This window comes from Pholcus phalangioides, unplaced genomic scaffold (assembly GCF_987345545.1).
Source record: "Pholcus phalangioides strain wild (caught in Gottingen) unplaced genomic scaffold, Ppha-v1.0 ptg000011l_1, whole genome shotgun sequence".
NCBI classification, from domain to species: domain Eukaryota; kingdom Metazoa; phylum Arthropoda; class Arachnida; order Araneae; family Pholcidae; genus Pholcus; species Pholcus phalangioides.
In genome coordinates this window covers 41,862,904-41,880,033 of record NW_028301604.1, presented here as the reverse complement: position 1 = coordinate 41,880,033, position 17,130 = coordinate 41,862,904, and the positions used below count along the sequence as shown (strand labels likewise).

Below are 17,130 nucleotides of genomic sequence, written 5' to 3'. Positions count from 1 at the left end.
GTTCTCGCTATTTTTCTAATTTTTTTCTAAAATCATTTAAAAATCTATGTATTTACCAAGAGAATTATCTTCTCCAGCTATAGCTATTCCTGCTTTAGCTGCAATTTCTTCTTGTGCCAACTCATAGGTAACTTCGGCATAAATCTTTCCTGTTTTTTTCATTTGTTCTGGGTGAACGAACACATACAGCTGTGTAGTACCAAACATGATTCTACAAAACATAATAATATATTGAGTCCATGGTTATGTAGTGCCAGTTCCTTAGAACTGATACGCAGCATATTTCAGAAAAATAGGAGCATTATTAAAAAATATTATTTTCTAGAAAACTACTTCACATAGAACTAAAATATTTCAGACCTGAAATATAAAAACTCATGAAACCAAGTATATACAAAACTTCAATCGTAAAAGTTACGACCGATTAAGTTGAGCTTATTGAGTTGTGAGATGAATAATGTTTGGATTGGATTTTGGTTTTATTGGCACTAAAACCAATTAGGTCAAACTGCGCCAAAATAAATAACCATATAAAAAAGGATAAAATTTGTTCTTGTCATGTTAAGAAAGCAAAAGTATATATATATGAATAAAACAATGTTGCTAGAAATGTAAAACAATGACATGGACTGTAAAATACTATAATTTGTAATAAAACCCATGGCTTTGGTGAATTTAAAAAATTCGAGATGCATCGCAATGGTAATTTAAAATGTCCCGAAGTGACAGATAGCTATGACCAAAACCGGTCGTAAAATGATGATGGTGTAAACAAGTAAAAGTATGAGCAATGATCAATGAACTTCGACAATGAGGGCACTCTGGTTGACTCTTATAATAAAAGATATGATTGTGCGAGGCTACTGTGTTCTATGCGCAACCGGACGAGCAGATCTTCCTCCTTTCAGTTAGTCCTGCAGCTCGAACGCCAATGACCGATAGTGGGCATGATGGCATGTAGTGTATAATTTATTTGATTGTTACAATGATCTTGCCAGGGGGCGATGCATCACTTCTCGGAGGATTGAGAAGTGGTTACTGGCAGTGATCAAAAGGTTATTGCCAATATTAGATGTTGTTCGATCTTCTGCAGTGTCCACTTTCTCATTGCCCGTTACTCCCAGGGCAGCAACTAGGGGGGAGCAGGTGGGTCTCGTGCCCCGGGTGCTAGGCCCAAGGGGGCGCAAATTTCATTCTGAAACCTCTCCTTCAACACTGCAAGGGGGCATAAAAATGCGCGCTTGCCCCGGATGACCAAGCATCTAGTTGCGGCCCTGGGTATTCCTAGATAACCTGGAACTCAGAAAAATTTTACAGTGGTACCATGATGGATGAGGTGATGTAGTTCATGAGAAATGGCATGAATAAATGGATTAATGTGAAAAGTGAAGGAACACAGTGCTTTTAATCGGCTTAGAAAGTCACTATAAACTATGCATTATCGGTGGCGTTTGCGTCGTATATGACGTAGAGCCTGAAGAATAGCGTACAGTTACTACACAACCATAGTAGATCAAGTTCATTTATCTTTATTATGGATAATAACCCCTTAAAGTTTTTGTAAAAGCCCTGATTTTACGAATTTTGTAAAAGCAGGAAACTAAAAACTGATAATTTTAACTGTACTTTGGCATATTTAATTTATTTGCATCACTTGAACTGAATTAATTATCTATCAAAGACTATTATCTGTAATAAAAATAAATGGACTTGGTCTACTATGGTTGTGAACCACTAAATAGCTTCGACTGACCTCATATTCACTGATTGATACGATATTAGCAGATCATCCACGTAGAGTGCGCCAGTAATAGACAACAGAAGTTGGTTCAACACCCCGTCGAGTCCCAAAATAAAAAGTGTAACACTTAAAATGCTACCTTGAGGTACACCTTGTACCTGAACTTGAGGAGCTGATAACGTGCTACCGATCCGTACCTGGAAGATACAGCGAGCCAGGAAGTTCTTAATGAAAATAGGCAAGTTGCCCCGTAAGCCACAATTATAGAAGTCGGAAAGGATTCCGTGCCTCCAAGTACGGTCGTAGGCCTTCTGGATGTCAAAAAATATATCTATCATATGCTCCCTCTCTACTAATGCTTGTCTGATTGGAGTCTCAAGGCGTAACAGATTGCATGTTGTGGAACTGCACCGTCTAAAGCCGCTTTGATGTTCAGATAAAATATTATTAACCTCAAGGTAGTGCATTAGGCGATAGTTAACAATGCGTTCCATAAGGTCACACAGACAGCTGGTCAATGCGATAGGTCTGTAGCTGTTGGGTTGTTGAGGACTTTTGTCAGGCTTTGGGAATGCAAGAACTATGGCTGCTCGCCAAACGTCAGGAAATGAATGACTCACCCAGGTCCGATTAAATTCTATGAGTAAATGTCAGAGGGATTCTGATGAGAGATGACGAATCATGGAATAATGAATGGCATCGGGCCCTACAGCTGAGTAAGGACTTCCCTGTAAGGCCGTCGTCAGTTCATGAAGGGTGAACAATGAATTGTACGTCTCTGGTGTAAAAGACCGGAAAGTGTACGATATGCCTTCGGCGGATGATTTAATGGGATGAAACGATGGGGGATAATTTGCATCACTGGAGATAGCGGCGATAGTGTCCGCAATATCCCTCACATCACTGATGATAGTGCCATTCTTATCTAAAATGGTGATGGGATGAGACTGATAATGACCATTGATTTTTCGGATCCGGTCTCAAATGATTTTGGATGAAGTTGATGAATTGATTCCCGTGCTAAACTTTTGCCAGTACTCTCATTGAGACTGGCTTCTGGTTCTTCTCGCTATCGCCTTTGCTTTTAAAAATAGCAACTTATTGTTATGGGTAGGATAGCGTCGGAACCTAATACACGCTTTCTTTTGTGCTCTTTAATTGTAACATTACATTCGTGGTTCCACCAGGGTTTAGGAAATTTGGGGAGATTTTGGGGATTGTTTCATTAGCTGCCAAGATCATGCAACTGGTCACATGGTCAACACAATGGTCGACGTCGGGTTGCGGAACCATATCCTTCGTGATTTCTGCCTTAACCATGAACTCCGCCCATCGGGCTGCCACAAGCTTCCATTGAGGACCCCCCTCAGTAATGCCAGGGCGTCGATCAAGGCACTTAACTAATAGAGGAAAATAATTGTTCCCGTGGAGGTCCAGATCAACCGACCAGGACCATTCGGGCAAGAGTGAAGGTGAACATAAATCTATAGCATATGTTGGCAAATGAATGAAATAGATGGTAATTCTCAGGCCTGTAGAGATTTCTACTGCGATGGTTTGCAGGTTCGTGAGCAGCAAAGCTGCATTAAGAGTAAGCGTGAACAGTCCTATGGGAAAACCGGAATCCACACATGACATCAGCGCCCTCTCTGTTGAGGAAGGACAAACTCCTACTGCTGGCCTGTGATTGGCTGCTTGCGTCGGGAAGGAATCGTCTTTTTTCCCCTCCACGCCATTTTGTTTACTTTACTCACGTGAAGACGCTTAGTTAGCTATTGCTCTTTATTTTTTTGGCGAATTTTAATCTTTAAAATTCTTAAAAAGATCCTTCTAAGGGCCAACTAAAATTCTCTACATACCTTGTAGCTATATTTATTGAATATGTCCGCGTATCCGAAGTTTTATTGCAGATTTTATGGTTGCAAAATGAACTCGAAAACGTGTTCACATGTATAAATTTCCGAAAGACAGCAACAGGTAAGTGAAAAATTTCCTTCATTTTATATTATTTTCTAGGACATGATAACAGAATTGATTTATCAGGGCTATAGTCAGTCATTCTCATCCGTAATTTTCATTTCACCACATTAGAACCGTAAAAATGCTCGAAATTTCGAACAAAATATGTTAACTATAAATTGCTATGGCGGTAATACTTGGTCAACCAAGCTACATTTCTCTGAAAAAAAATCTGTTCAAAAAAAATTCTTGCTTACATAAAAATACTATCGAGGAATGGCATTAGTCTCGTACTGTTCTGCAGAGTAGACTGGTTAAAATTATGACGTAAAATTTCGGTGATTTGAACAACGGAATTTAGTTGAATACTTTAAGTAAAAATAACCTAGTGGTATATATGTAAAATTTTGTCGTCAAAGCATGAAAGTCCATGGGAAATTAACACTAACACGGGAATCCATATGCTTAGTTTTCCGAAAGTTAACAGGTATGTCGAAAATTGCCCTTATTTTCCTATATTTTATATTATTTTCACAAAAAACTAGATATATAATTCTAAGGTTATGGACGGAAAGTTGAGGTATAAATAGTATATCTGAGTTTTTTGATTTTTTTTTCACCATTTGTAATCCAAGATAGAGGTCATGAAATGCAATTCAGCTATATTAAATGACTAATTTTTAAATCACGATGCTTGAATGATGAATCGGTTTCCTTTGTAATTCGATAGTAACGCCGCTTGAAAAGCTTTCTTTGGTGATGAGTTAATTCTCACATCATTGACGGCTGATTTAGCAGCGAAAATCCGTGGAAAAGTGACGTAATCAGCAGTAGAGGAAGGGGGAGCCACGCCCATCAATCTGAAAGTTTTTCCTTCCGCTTCTCAGATGGCGCTGCTATCAATTCCGCTGCCATTCTTTATCATTGAGTGAATACGCTTACCTTTCAAGCGGCTTTGGTGAGCAGCGTTAAAACGCGCGACGACAAGTGATGTGGAACCAGCTGAGCAACGCCGCGGCAAGCTCTACTCCCGTCATCGTAATCAACACTAAACAGGGAATGTCGCCTGATGTTCCATGTCTCCGAGGGCTTCGTAAAAGTTTCCTGGAGTGCCACGAAACAGGTTGATACCGATTGATCAAATCCGTAATTGGATCTAAGACCACGAATATTCCATTGAATTATGTTGACCATAAATTGAAGAATTAAATAGAAGTGGCGGTTCAAGCGGTCCTTGAGTGTATTCCGGTCAATCTTGCGGCGAGTAGTACCGGATCCTGGAGGATTGTCGAGCCCCATGTCACCAATCTATGTGTCATCATTTAGTGACATATTTTTTATGATGGGATATTTTAATGCTCTCCGTATGGCGTTTTTTGACCATCCGGTCTTGAATTGTTTTATTTAAATTTATTTCCAGAATTGATTTTGGGTTTAGTACCTGTAGATATTTTGAGGAGGAAGTGGACACCCTCCGGTATCCAGCAGAGCAACAGCAGCCACAACTATTACATGGTTGGTTAGATGATGTTTGAGTTGATGTATCAGCTATCGGTTCGGTCTGAGTTGTTACGGATACTTTGGTGGCATTGTTAAGGCTGAAACACACTTCTATGATGTGACGTGGATCAGATGGCGCGGGATCATATCATACATTACACGGTGTGTACACTGGTCTGATGTTTTAGGAGATGTATTAAGGTAGCACCTCCTAGAGATAGAAGGTCTCCACAGTCTGCTTGTGACGTCAATAAGTAGTCCATTTTCCCTCAGAATATTCAGGGGAAAAATTCCCTGCTCGTGCCAGTGTCATCGTTGTGAGGAAAAGAAACGATCGGGCTCAGAATTGGCGATTTATATGCCCCACATCCAATCACTATGCGGTATTTGTGCCAATCAGGAAGATTCTACGCCAAAATAAGGAGAAACGAAGTAGGATGCTGTGTTTCAAAATGTGGCGAACTTGCTAGGTAGTCTGAATGACGTTTATGGCAAAACAGTGCTGAGGCCTTCTATCTCTAGGAGGTGCTGATTAAGGCCGAAATAAACTACGATGACGAATTTTTGAAATCTTATTCGAGGAAATTTACCACGTCTGGGGCATGACGTGAAATCACGTCACGTCAGTGTAGTGTGTTTCAGCCTTTACGCCATCAGTCGAGATGAAGTCATTGTGTGTGTGTTGGTCAAGATATTTACTACTGTACTATCGTTTTTAGAACTGTTTTAACTTTTTGAGAAATTGTTTTTTTTTCAACACCCATGGATGCGAGACGTGTTTTGGATGACCTTGGCGAAGAAGAGGAATAAATGAATGCATTAAACATCGTTCGAGAAGAATATGGATGCATTCCATACCGGCCCGCCTTTACCATGCGTGGGACCCGTCGTGAAAATATTAGCTGGTTCCCTTAGCCCCAATTTGTTTTCTTTTGTGAGAGAGGAATCGAAAATTCAGTAAATGGAAATCATGTAACTCCGAAATAAATGCAAGTAGAAATTTTTTTTGAGAATTGGTAAAAATACAGAATAAAAGACATATATTGAAACTTCGCTACAACGTTACTCGATACAATGATATATAAGTCTTGCTCAGAAATTGCTATACTCGAAAACGGGGCGCGGTAGCCCAAGTCGATAAGACACTCGCCCAAAGTACCAAAGGATGTTTAGAGGTGTCGCGAGTTCGATACCTGGTTTGTGTTTGTCAGAAAAATTTCCTGACACAGGGGTACAACAAAAAAAACAGCGCAAAAAATTGCTACCGCAGGGAGTCCACCATCGAGGGGTTAACGCACCAACTTCTTAATGAGTATAAAAACAAGCGTGCCGTTCGGAATCGGCAATAAATTGTAGACCCGGTCTAAAATTAGCCTCGTGCGCAGAACATGACCATGGTGCAACAAAAATGATCAATGATCGAATGTTAAACTACTGCCTCTCGATATAATATATTTATTTTTTTGATGGTGATATTTTTCCTAGGTCCAGCATATCGTTATATCCATGTTTCACTGTAATTCCAGAAATGATAAAAATTCAGAATTCCAGAATTGATGAAATGATGAAAATTCAGAATTCCGGAATTGAAGAAAATTCAGAAATTATTAAAAAAACAATTCCAGATATGGTGGAAATTCAGAACTATTTATTTCTAAATAAAAATGCAGATTTCCAGAATTTATGAAAGAAATTATTGCTATTGTGAATGCGCCCACACCATTAAGGGTGGCTCCGATTCCCATAAATGCAGACCGACAGCTGCAGGGCGGGCAAACACCTTCTATAGCAGAAAGCCTCCTCACGAAGCTTTGACGTCAATGAAGTCGTTCATTTCATCTGTAGCAATTGAATATAGCAGTCCGACGTATTCGAAAAATATTTACCTTCTTTTCAGTATATTCAATGACTATAGTTGAAATTGACGACTTCAGTGACGTCACGAGCTTCGTGTGGAGGCTTTCTGCTATAGACGGTGATAGTAGGGACATACAGCAGAGAATTTGACCGAACGTGTTCGATTACTTCTTCTTTCATCATCGAAACGTGAACAAAACCAAAATAAATGAAAACACGAAAAAAAACCCTAGTGAATCAAAACACGAACAAAAAACAAAATTGATCAAAACACGAACGAAGCAAAAAAGAACGAGAGAAACAAATATGGCGTCTTCACATGCCAACACACAACTGACGAAAATCTGAAAGCTTTGATTTTTTGTGACACGTGTGTTATGTCACAGGAGTGTTACGTCAGATTTCATAATCCATACATTCCCACGTCACGTCAGCACAGTGTGAACGTACCTACAGACGATTCATAGGTGGAATTTTTTATTTCGCACGCATTTTTACGTTGCCCCACGTCGCGTCAGAGTAGAGTGAACGGATTTTTATGTTACGTCAGATTACACCATTACAGACTTTACCACGTCACTTCAGCTACAGAAGACTCATTAGTGAAATTTTATATCACACGCATTAACGTGTGGCACCACGTCACGTCAGCGTAGTGTATTTCAGCCTTTAGTCTTATTAGCTGATGATAGATATGGATTTGTCAGCATATTAGAGTACCTACTATTGGATCTTGGTTAGAGGTTATACGACGGCGTGCTTTGATATAAGAGATGTTATTGAGGACCTTGATCTTCTGGATCTCTTATTCTTCATCCCATTTCGGACACTTTCTATCAAATGCGGGGTGGTCACCACCGTAATTGACGCACTTTTTTTTTTTAAATAAACAAATCACAAAAACAAAGACACATATACAAATACAAATCAAAACAAATCAATCAAAAACAACAAAACAAAATAAGGAACACATCAACACACAAAATCAAAACATTCGAATACAAGTCACCGTCATGGACGGTCGCAAGAAATAAGCTTCTGATACGGTATATGGTCAACGAGGGTACGTGACCCTGCGAGTTCATCCGGGAGTAGCGGATCGTACTACCGAATACCCGAAGGAAGACAACTAGGAGTGGGACGAGGAGGAGCCTCGGGTTGGATCTCGACTGGTTGAGGTTTCACCTGAGTGCATTGATTTCTCTTTCAGAAAACAAGTCGAGAGCTTTCATCCGACGCTTCTGAATCGAGACACAGCAAAGGTTGTGGTGGCATTCGGCGAAATTCGACGACCTGGCCTGACCCCCGGCTTAGAATCTCTTTCCCTACGAGTGTTGTGTTCCCCAAAGTGCTCTTTTATTTTGTGTGCTCATGCTGCGTTCGGTGCCTTGGTGTCAACTTGTCTACAAAGGGTAAGTGCTTTTTGCTTGCCGCTTATCTTTGATTATGACGAGATTTTGTCCGCTAATAGGCTCCACCGCAGGAGGTCAATTTCATAGGATTAAAGCGCAAATTGAACTTTTTGACGATGATTCTGATACAGTAGAGTATTTCTGTTTGCTTAAACCATGGTTAGGAGAATACTTTGATAGACAGAGAAGTCTAAGTAATGTTGGTGACGAAAATTGCACCACAGCAGTAGAGTTTGATAAAGTATTGGAACTATTTGGTGAATATATATGTTGTGATGAGGATGATGGTGTAGATCTAGTAGACAGCATTGTACATGCTACAGTTAAATTTTTCTCCGAAATAGAGAGGAATCCATGTCCACATGCTGTAGCGATGACTTTTATGAAAGATGAAAAAGAAAACATACTGAATATTCAGTATAAAAGTAGTGACAATGAACCATACAAAAGTAAACTAAGAAGTAGCTCTAAAATAGCTTCCAAAGGGGAAATGAGCCCGAGGGGAAAAAAACAAGAGAAAGAAAAAGGTGCATAATATCAGTATTAGCCCTGGGAAAGATAAAGAACATGCTGTTGACATGGCGTCCTGCTCTGTTTCGGATTTTAGAAGAGAAGTGATACCATCGATCAACGAAGAAAATAATCTAGACAACCCAGATCATAATGTAGAACTGGAAATGCCCTCAAATGACGAAGGACTTACATCAAATCAGGAGGAATTAGACCCCCTCCCTTTTCAAAGTAATAGTGATGATAGCGAAAATGATGATGACGGATTTCAAAAAGTATCTTACCAACGTAAAAAGAAGAAATATAATATTCCCCCCATTGTTTTGTCATCTTGGGGAAAGAAGTGGCTCTCTAATTTTGGGGAAATGAGAAAATTATGTGAATTTCCCCCTGAATCGAAAACAACGACAAATACGATCTCAATCAAAGTTTTTTCTGAAAATGATTATCGATCGGTCACCAAATATTGTAAGGAAAAAGGCTTCAATTTTTACTCATTTGAACTGAAAACAGACCGCCACTTAAAGGTAGTAATTAGAGGACTTCCTCCGGGAATAGAGGTAGATGAAATAGCGGAAGACATACTTAGTCAAGGGTTTGAGGTGGTGAAGGACTTAAACATGAAGAATTACAGAACTGGTCAGAATTATCCCCTTTATTTGGTGGAATTCTCTCTTCAAAATAAGGGAATTTTTAATTTAACTAAAATCGCTGAAATTCCCGTTCACATAGAACGATACAAAGGAAATAGGAACACCCTGCAATGCAGGTTTTGTTTACGCCTAGGGCACAGCTCAGTAACGTGCTTCGATAAACCGTCCTGCTCATTTTGTGGTGAAAACCATATCACTGGGAAATGCCCAAATAAGGGGGACAGAAGTAAACGAAAATGTACCCTCTGTGGGTCAGTAAAACACACAGCATTTTTTGGGGGATGTCCCAAAAAGTTACAAAGGCAGAGAACTGAGAATACTGGCAGAGTATTTATCCCCTCCTTGCCATCGATTCTGCTTAAAGACCCCGATTTTGAGCACCGTTCTAGAAATGAAAACAGAATTCTAGCTGGAGGGCTGACATTTGCTGATATTCTAGCGGGAAAGCAGCCACAGGACCAAAATATGGACGGACCTGACCTGGAGTCACATAATAACTTCCCTTCACTACATCCGGAAGGCCTAGATCGAGAGTCTGGCAGCACTGAAAATGAAATAGAAAAAAGGGTTCCGTTTAAACCGGAGCAGACCAAACGTCCCCTTGGTCATTTGAGAGGAAAAGAACTGGGGATAGGAAAACACCCTTTAGATAAGGGAAATTCAATTCCTGAGAGTGAGTACGCAAGCTTTCTAGAGAGGGCAATAGGGGAAAAAATTCTACATGAAACCAAAGAAGTGCTGGATAACACTTTAAATCAAGTAGAGACATTTAGCAATCAATCATCAGCAGTATCATCATCGAACGAAAATGTAAACATACCGATTGTCTCCACTCTTTTCCCTTTGGGGGAGGGAGCCAGCGGGGAAAATGAAATAGAAAAACAGGGTCCTTCACACAGAGAAACAAATATTGACAACGAATTTGAAAAACTAACAAATGCTACATGCAATATTACTTCGATGCTAAAACATGATGACGAGATCAGTCAAAAAATTATTGCCCTATTAAGCGGCCTTAAAGAAGTCATCAATCTATTAAAAAGCAAACAATAGGTACATACGCTAACAATCTTGGCCTACCTAGGCCCTTAACAATTCTTTCATGGAATGCAGGCAGTATTAAACACAAAATTAGGGAACTCACTGAAACTTTATTCGAACTAGATATTCATGTTGCCCTTATACAGGAAACTTGGCTATTGCCCAGCGATAAACTGAAAATCAACCGTTACAATTGTGTTAGATTAGATAGAACTCATAATCGTGGAGGAGGGGTATGTGTTTTAATCAGGAATAATATTCCTTTTAAAAAACTAGACATTCCACAATCCAACACGATGGAAACACTTGTAATCACAGTAAGAATAAACAACACGGATATAAATATTGTATCTCTGTATAAGCCACCTCGTAATGCAGTAGATTTAAATCACCTCAGGAATATTTTTGACCTCAATACACCTACAATTATTGCGGGGGATTTCAATGCAAAGCATGCCAGCTGGCACTCCAATTATAACTGTTCAAGAGGAGTTGCTCTCAACAGATTCTGTCTAAATAATGGAGTAAACATACATGCCACAGATTATCCAACACATTATCCAGATCACCCATTTCACAGGCCAGATACAATTGATTTTGCAATTAGCAAGAATATTGATGCATCAATTTCTATACAGTCTCCAGCTCTTCTGAAGTCTGATCACAATCCCCTCATAATCAGGATTGATTTCCTATTTGCACTTAGTGCACCCATCATCAGGAAAACCAATTGGGAGCTATTTGCCCAGATACTTGAAAACAACCCAACTCTTGAGCTCTTATCCCACTCGATAGAAGAAATTGAAACTAATGTTGCCTGTATCACAGATGTCATTCAAACTGCACTTGACAGTGCTACTGAAAAAGTCAAAATAAACGAACATCAATACGGCCTGTCTAGGTTAATACTAAGGAAAATCAGGGAAAAGAATAAGATTAGGAAAAGGTGGCAAAGGCACAGGCAGACACGGGACAAGTTGAAACTTAATCAAATGGAAAGGGAAATTCATGAGGAGATCAGAGCCTTCACGAATGAACGTTTTACTGCATTTTTAGAATCGCTCGAGATTCAGGATGGCTCCCTCTGGAAGGCCCTGAAAATTTGTAAAAGCAAAAGGGAAATAATTACGAAAATACATAGTGCAAGCAATGGTGTGGTCTTTACCTCCCAGGACATAGCCAATGCTTTTGGCGAAAGCCTGGAAGAGCAGTTTTCGCCAAATGACATACAAGATATGGCCACTAAGATGGCAAATAGGCAGAAAATTCAAAACTATTTCACACACAATCCACCGGTCACCACGGAAACCGATGAGCTCCCTTTAACAACATTAAGTGAACTTAATGAGGTGATTAATAATCTTAAAATTAAAAAAGCACCTGGGCATGATAATATTTCAAATCAGGCCCTTAAAACTCTTCCTACTAACATTCGACTTTCTCTGCTTAATATTTTCAATAGCATGATCCAACTTAACTACTTTCCCAGTTTCTGGAAAAATGCAATAATAAAACCTATCCATAAAACTAACTCTGATCCTCTTTTTCCCCAAAATTATCGACCAATATCGCTTCTTTCTCACATGAGTAAACTGTTTGAGCGAATCTTTGCTTCTCGCTTTCTCTATTACCTTCACACTAATAATATTATCCGCTCCGAGCAACACGGTTTCCGGAGGGGCCATTCATGCACTACCCAACTACTCAGGACTACTGAATTTATCATGGATGCCCTGAATCATAGAGAATATGTTTGTGCTGTCAGCCTTGATGTGGCAAAAGCATTTGATAAAACAAATCATGAAACGTTGCTTGTTAAACTTATGGAATTAGATTTTCATAACAAGTTCATATACTTTTTCAAGAGTTATATCGAAAACAGAACTTTTCAAGTTAAAATTGGGGACAAACTCTCTTCCCCTAGACAGATAAGAGCTTCTGTGCCTCAGGGAAGCGTGTTAGGTCCACATTTATTTAACATCTATGTTAACGACTTCCCTGGGCTTCAGCGTGGGATTATAAGTCAGTATGCAGATGACGTCTTTTTATTAACACACTGTACGGACGTACACAAAGCATTCGAAAACCTGCAAGAGACAATGGAGGATGTTGAGGACTATTGTCAAGAATCTGACATCAAACTAAACAACAACAAATGTAATTTCATGTGGTATCATAGAAGGAAAAAGCCTCCGGATGGACCAAATCATCATCTCGAAATAGGGGGCGTTAAATTAAGACCTAAACAGCACTTAAAATATCTTGGGGTAATATTTGACAGCAAAATGAACTTCAAGGCACATGTTGAAGCAGTAAAAGCACAAGCAACCAAAAAACAGGGCATGTTAAATAGGATCTACTTCCAAGGTAGCAAACTGTCCCTTAGAAATAAGATGCTACTTTATAATTCGGTTATACGCCCAACACTTACTTATGCAGCCCCGGTTTGGGCATTCAAAACCAAAAAGAATATCACGGACCTTCAAGTATTTGAAAATAAGAGCTTCCGTAGATTTACGGGGGCAAGATGGTATATGAGGAACGAAGATTTACGCTGTGATCTAAAAATTAATAAATTCCTAGATCAAGCACGAAAACTAGCTAAAAGCTGCTATGAAACGATAAAGGATTCGGAATATGAACACCTTAGAGAATTCCTAAGCTATGATTCTGAAATAATCATGAAATAATCATGAAATGCAAGGAATTGAAATCCAATTTAACAGCAATTTTGAATGCTGAAATTAAAGGCAAACAGGATATCTTTAACACTCAAATCAGAATCTCGTCTTAGAAATATTAAATATTTCTTACGGCTCAATGATAAAGGTGCGTGGGGTTTTTTTTTTTTAGCCGTTAATAAGATCAAACGGCCTTTTTCCCCAACATTTCCACCCACCCTTGGATGAACTGGTGTAAAAATTTATACAAAATCAAAATCTTGTCATACGAACTAAGTGGTAAAGCATTTAGCACGACTAAATGTGGGCAATAGCCCTGAAATATGGACTGATTTCCCGATTTTGACTTACACACCACACTACACACACTTTTACACGCACACACACACTCTCACAGACATAATTTTTCTCCCCCCCCCTTTTTATTTTTCTTGAACCTTTGAACCACCCCATTGGCCCGCTTATTAAGTGCGGTAGAACGGCGAACGTGCCGCGGAACCGCCATAAATCGTTTTATTCAGGTCAGGTCAGGACATATACAAATACAAACATACACATATAGGTGCAAACATAAAAACACATAAATGCAAACACTTTGTAACCCCAAGGGATTTAGTAAGTCCTTCCAGCAGGTCTGTAGAGAATTATAATCACACATGGTTCAGACAACACAGCTTTTATAACGATTAGGCATGTTATATTGCATTTTTACTTATATATTTACGATTACGGTATACTTTAAAATGTTAGATTACCCATTATGAAAGTCATAATATATAATTAAATTACTTATTGTGAATTACACACCATATACACGTACCTATTTATACTTATATGCACAATCACAATCATAATATACACCCATTCATCATTTTACAATCTCTTTCTCTCTCTCTTTTTGTACTTAGTATAAAACTATTTTTATATCTGATTACAAAGTATTTGTTAAAATCATTTCATAATCACTATTTTTAACGAAATCAAATGCTATAAGATTTATGTTTTATCTATTGTCAATTTGATATTTTCAGTATAAAATAAGTTCTTCAGGGACTATGCAGGGCTGTCTTAAGAGCATCATGGGTCCCCGGGCCAAGTGGTTTTTCTGAGGCCCTACCTGGTGAATTCTAGAAAATTTCAACCGGATCTCATTTTTGTGAGGTCCCTTTTGTCTTGAGGCCTCCGGGCCATGACCCGGGTGGGTCCATGCGTTAAGACGGCACTGGGGATATGTAGGAAAAGCTCTTTTTATACAGGGTTTATTAGGCTTTGGTACTTAGTATACTCTATTGTATCTACCTGTGATTCTATTTTGATTTTTCGTTAAATATTTTCATTTACTTGGGAAAATGTTATTCTATATAAGTAGTTTTGTCTTAGATATATAGTGTGGTACTGTATTTTGGAACTGTCTGTTAATTATTTGAGATCTTATTCTTTTATACATGCACTCTAATTTCCGGATATTATCATAGTATCCTCCACCCCAGACACAAATTGCATAATTAATGATTAAATAAAAATCCCTGCATAAAATAAATCTTTAAAAAAATTTTTTCATTGATCAAGTTTTTCATTTGGTAAATGATTATTGCATATTTTCTTATTTTTTTGATTAAAATATCGCAGTGTGAGTTCCATTTAAGGGTCATGTTGTTGTTGTATAGTTATACCCATAGACTAAAGATATAAATAGACCGCGCACGCTATTCATAAAACTTGTCGAACGTGAAGAAAAGATGAGCTGTATTGTCGGAGGAAGAACAGGTTCTGCGCTATTACATTTGGCTCGTTTTCGCAGAACATAGTGATTTCGTGTTAGTGCTAGGATGTTGTTGTAACGAAATTTGACTCGATCGAGTTGATGAAAATTTTCCTTCATTTGTTCAATGAATTTCATTCATTCTTTTGTAAAATATTTAGGGAATGAGGGATTTAAAAAAAAAATCAATTCTATATAATATAAAAAAATATTGAGTTTTTAAATCTTATTATATAACCTACCTCTTATATATACAGGCTATTTCATTTATATTTTTAAATATTCTCTTCTCATTCACTTTGTCACTTTTAATTTCAAACATTTATTTTAACTAGGGGTTATTAAAACATAAAAATTATCTTCCAAGAACATTAAAATTACTTTAATCATACATTTATTTTGAGTATATAATTATAATGCATCATATTATGTTATGTAATGTAACACATTCACACTCATACCATATTCAGTCATGAAATATTTAAACAATAAGTTAAAGTCATTCTTGAAAAACCTTTTATAACCTTATCACACAAAAATATGAACACTTACATAATATTTCAGGAATAAAATGAATTTTTCAAAAAAATTGCAATACCTCATCGTCAGTACTTTTCTAAATTATAAGAAATGAAATTTCGTGTAGCGTATATATGTAATAATTTAGTACGTAAATGTATGTTACATGTCACATATGTGTAACCTCTTCGCTCCAGAAGTATACATATGTGAATCTTCATTTTTTTTAGGCATTAAGTAGTTTTTAGAATGATTCTTTCATTCAGTTAACATCTGAGGTACATATAGTGACTTCAGATCTTAACTCAGATGGTCCTAATAAAGATATTGACTGAAAATTAATTAATCAATTAATTAATTGATTTTGCTTGTTTGAGGGCAATTTCACAAGCACAACACAAACACAAATTAATCAATAAAAAAATTTCTTTTCTGTAATAGTTTTATCTCAGGCGGCGGAAGCGAGGTAAAAATACTATTTTTAGAGGTAGTTATACATTTTTATGCAAAACTGCCATTGTCTAGAGGGTGAGTTTTCATTACATTCTATTTAAATAAAATATTTGCCATAAATTTCTCATTCTGAAAAGCATATTTTCTTCAAGTTGAGCGAAACTCGAATAAACTCACTAGCTCGCCAATTCTCGCGATTTTGCGGAGACGTACATTTCAGTTAAAAGTTAATAAAACTCATTACTTCAATGATTTATTACCAAAAATTCTATTAAAACATTTAATAATGGCTCATGACATTTGAATTTTACCAAAACTTGGAACTTTAATTGAATTAAATCCAAAATGGAATCGTTAAAAACTGAGACTACGTCAGAAATCCATTGAATCGTCAATTTAATATTCCAATTTTTAATTTATAAGAAGGGGAATAAGCAAAAAAGTATTCCCTTGTGAAAGGATACTAGTTCCCCTTTCCTAAACCGTTCAGAACATCCGAAAGCTGCGCAAGTGTTGGCCATTCTAATCAAAAATAAGACAGCGCGTGTAGATCATCATACGAATAGCCATAAGGAAAGCATTGAAAGCGAGATTCCCTGACCAGCCTTTTGACGAGTCACGTGACTCCGGATCTTTGCTTCACATTGTAACCCCTCGCGCGCTCTTATTCTTACTCTGTGGTTATACCCAGATAATTATACTCATTTTTATCTCTTGGCAATAGCAATCACTATTATCTATCTGGCAGCGACAGTGATTATGTATTTTTAGATGTATGCTTTCATTAAGATTCATAGTTCTTGTTTCCATATAGATGTATTTTTTTTTGTGTTTAAGTTTTAATTTGTTTTATCAGCCAGATGTTAATTTTTGTTAGGTCATCTACTTTTTTTATTAAACCTATTTTGTTTGTATCTTCTCCGTAAAGCACTGAGCACTGTATCATCACCAAAGGTTATCAACTTTCCATTTAATTTCAGATTTCATAAATAATTTATACATAGATATTAAAACTAGTATTGGGTCCAGTGCAGAACCTTGA

General features: G+C 37.7%; 1 protein-coding gene across 2 annotated transcripts in view; it reads right to left on the bottom strand.

The window, feature by feature from the left end:
* LOC149080429 (kinesin-like protein KIF28) overlaps positions 1–17,130 on the bottom strand; it is a 1,038,199-nt gene that overhangs the window by 510,276 nt on the left and 510,793 nt on the right. For both annotated transcript variants that reach the window (XM_089239551.1, XM_089239552.1), the window contains exon 14: positions 57–211. In XM_089239551.1, the coding sequence (XP_089095677.1) occupies positions 57–211 (155 nt within the window). The remainder of the gene's footprint in view (positions 1–56; positions 212–17,130) is intronic.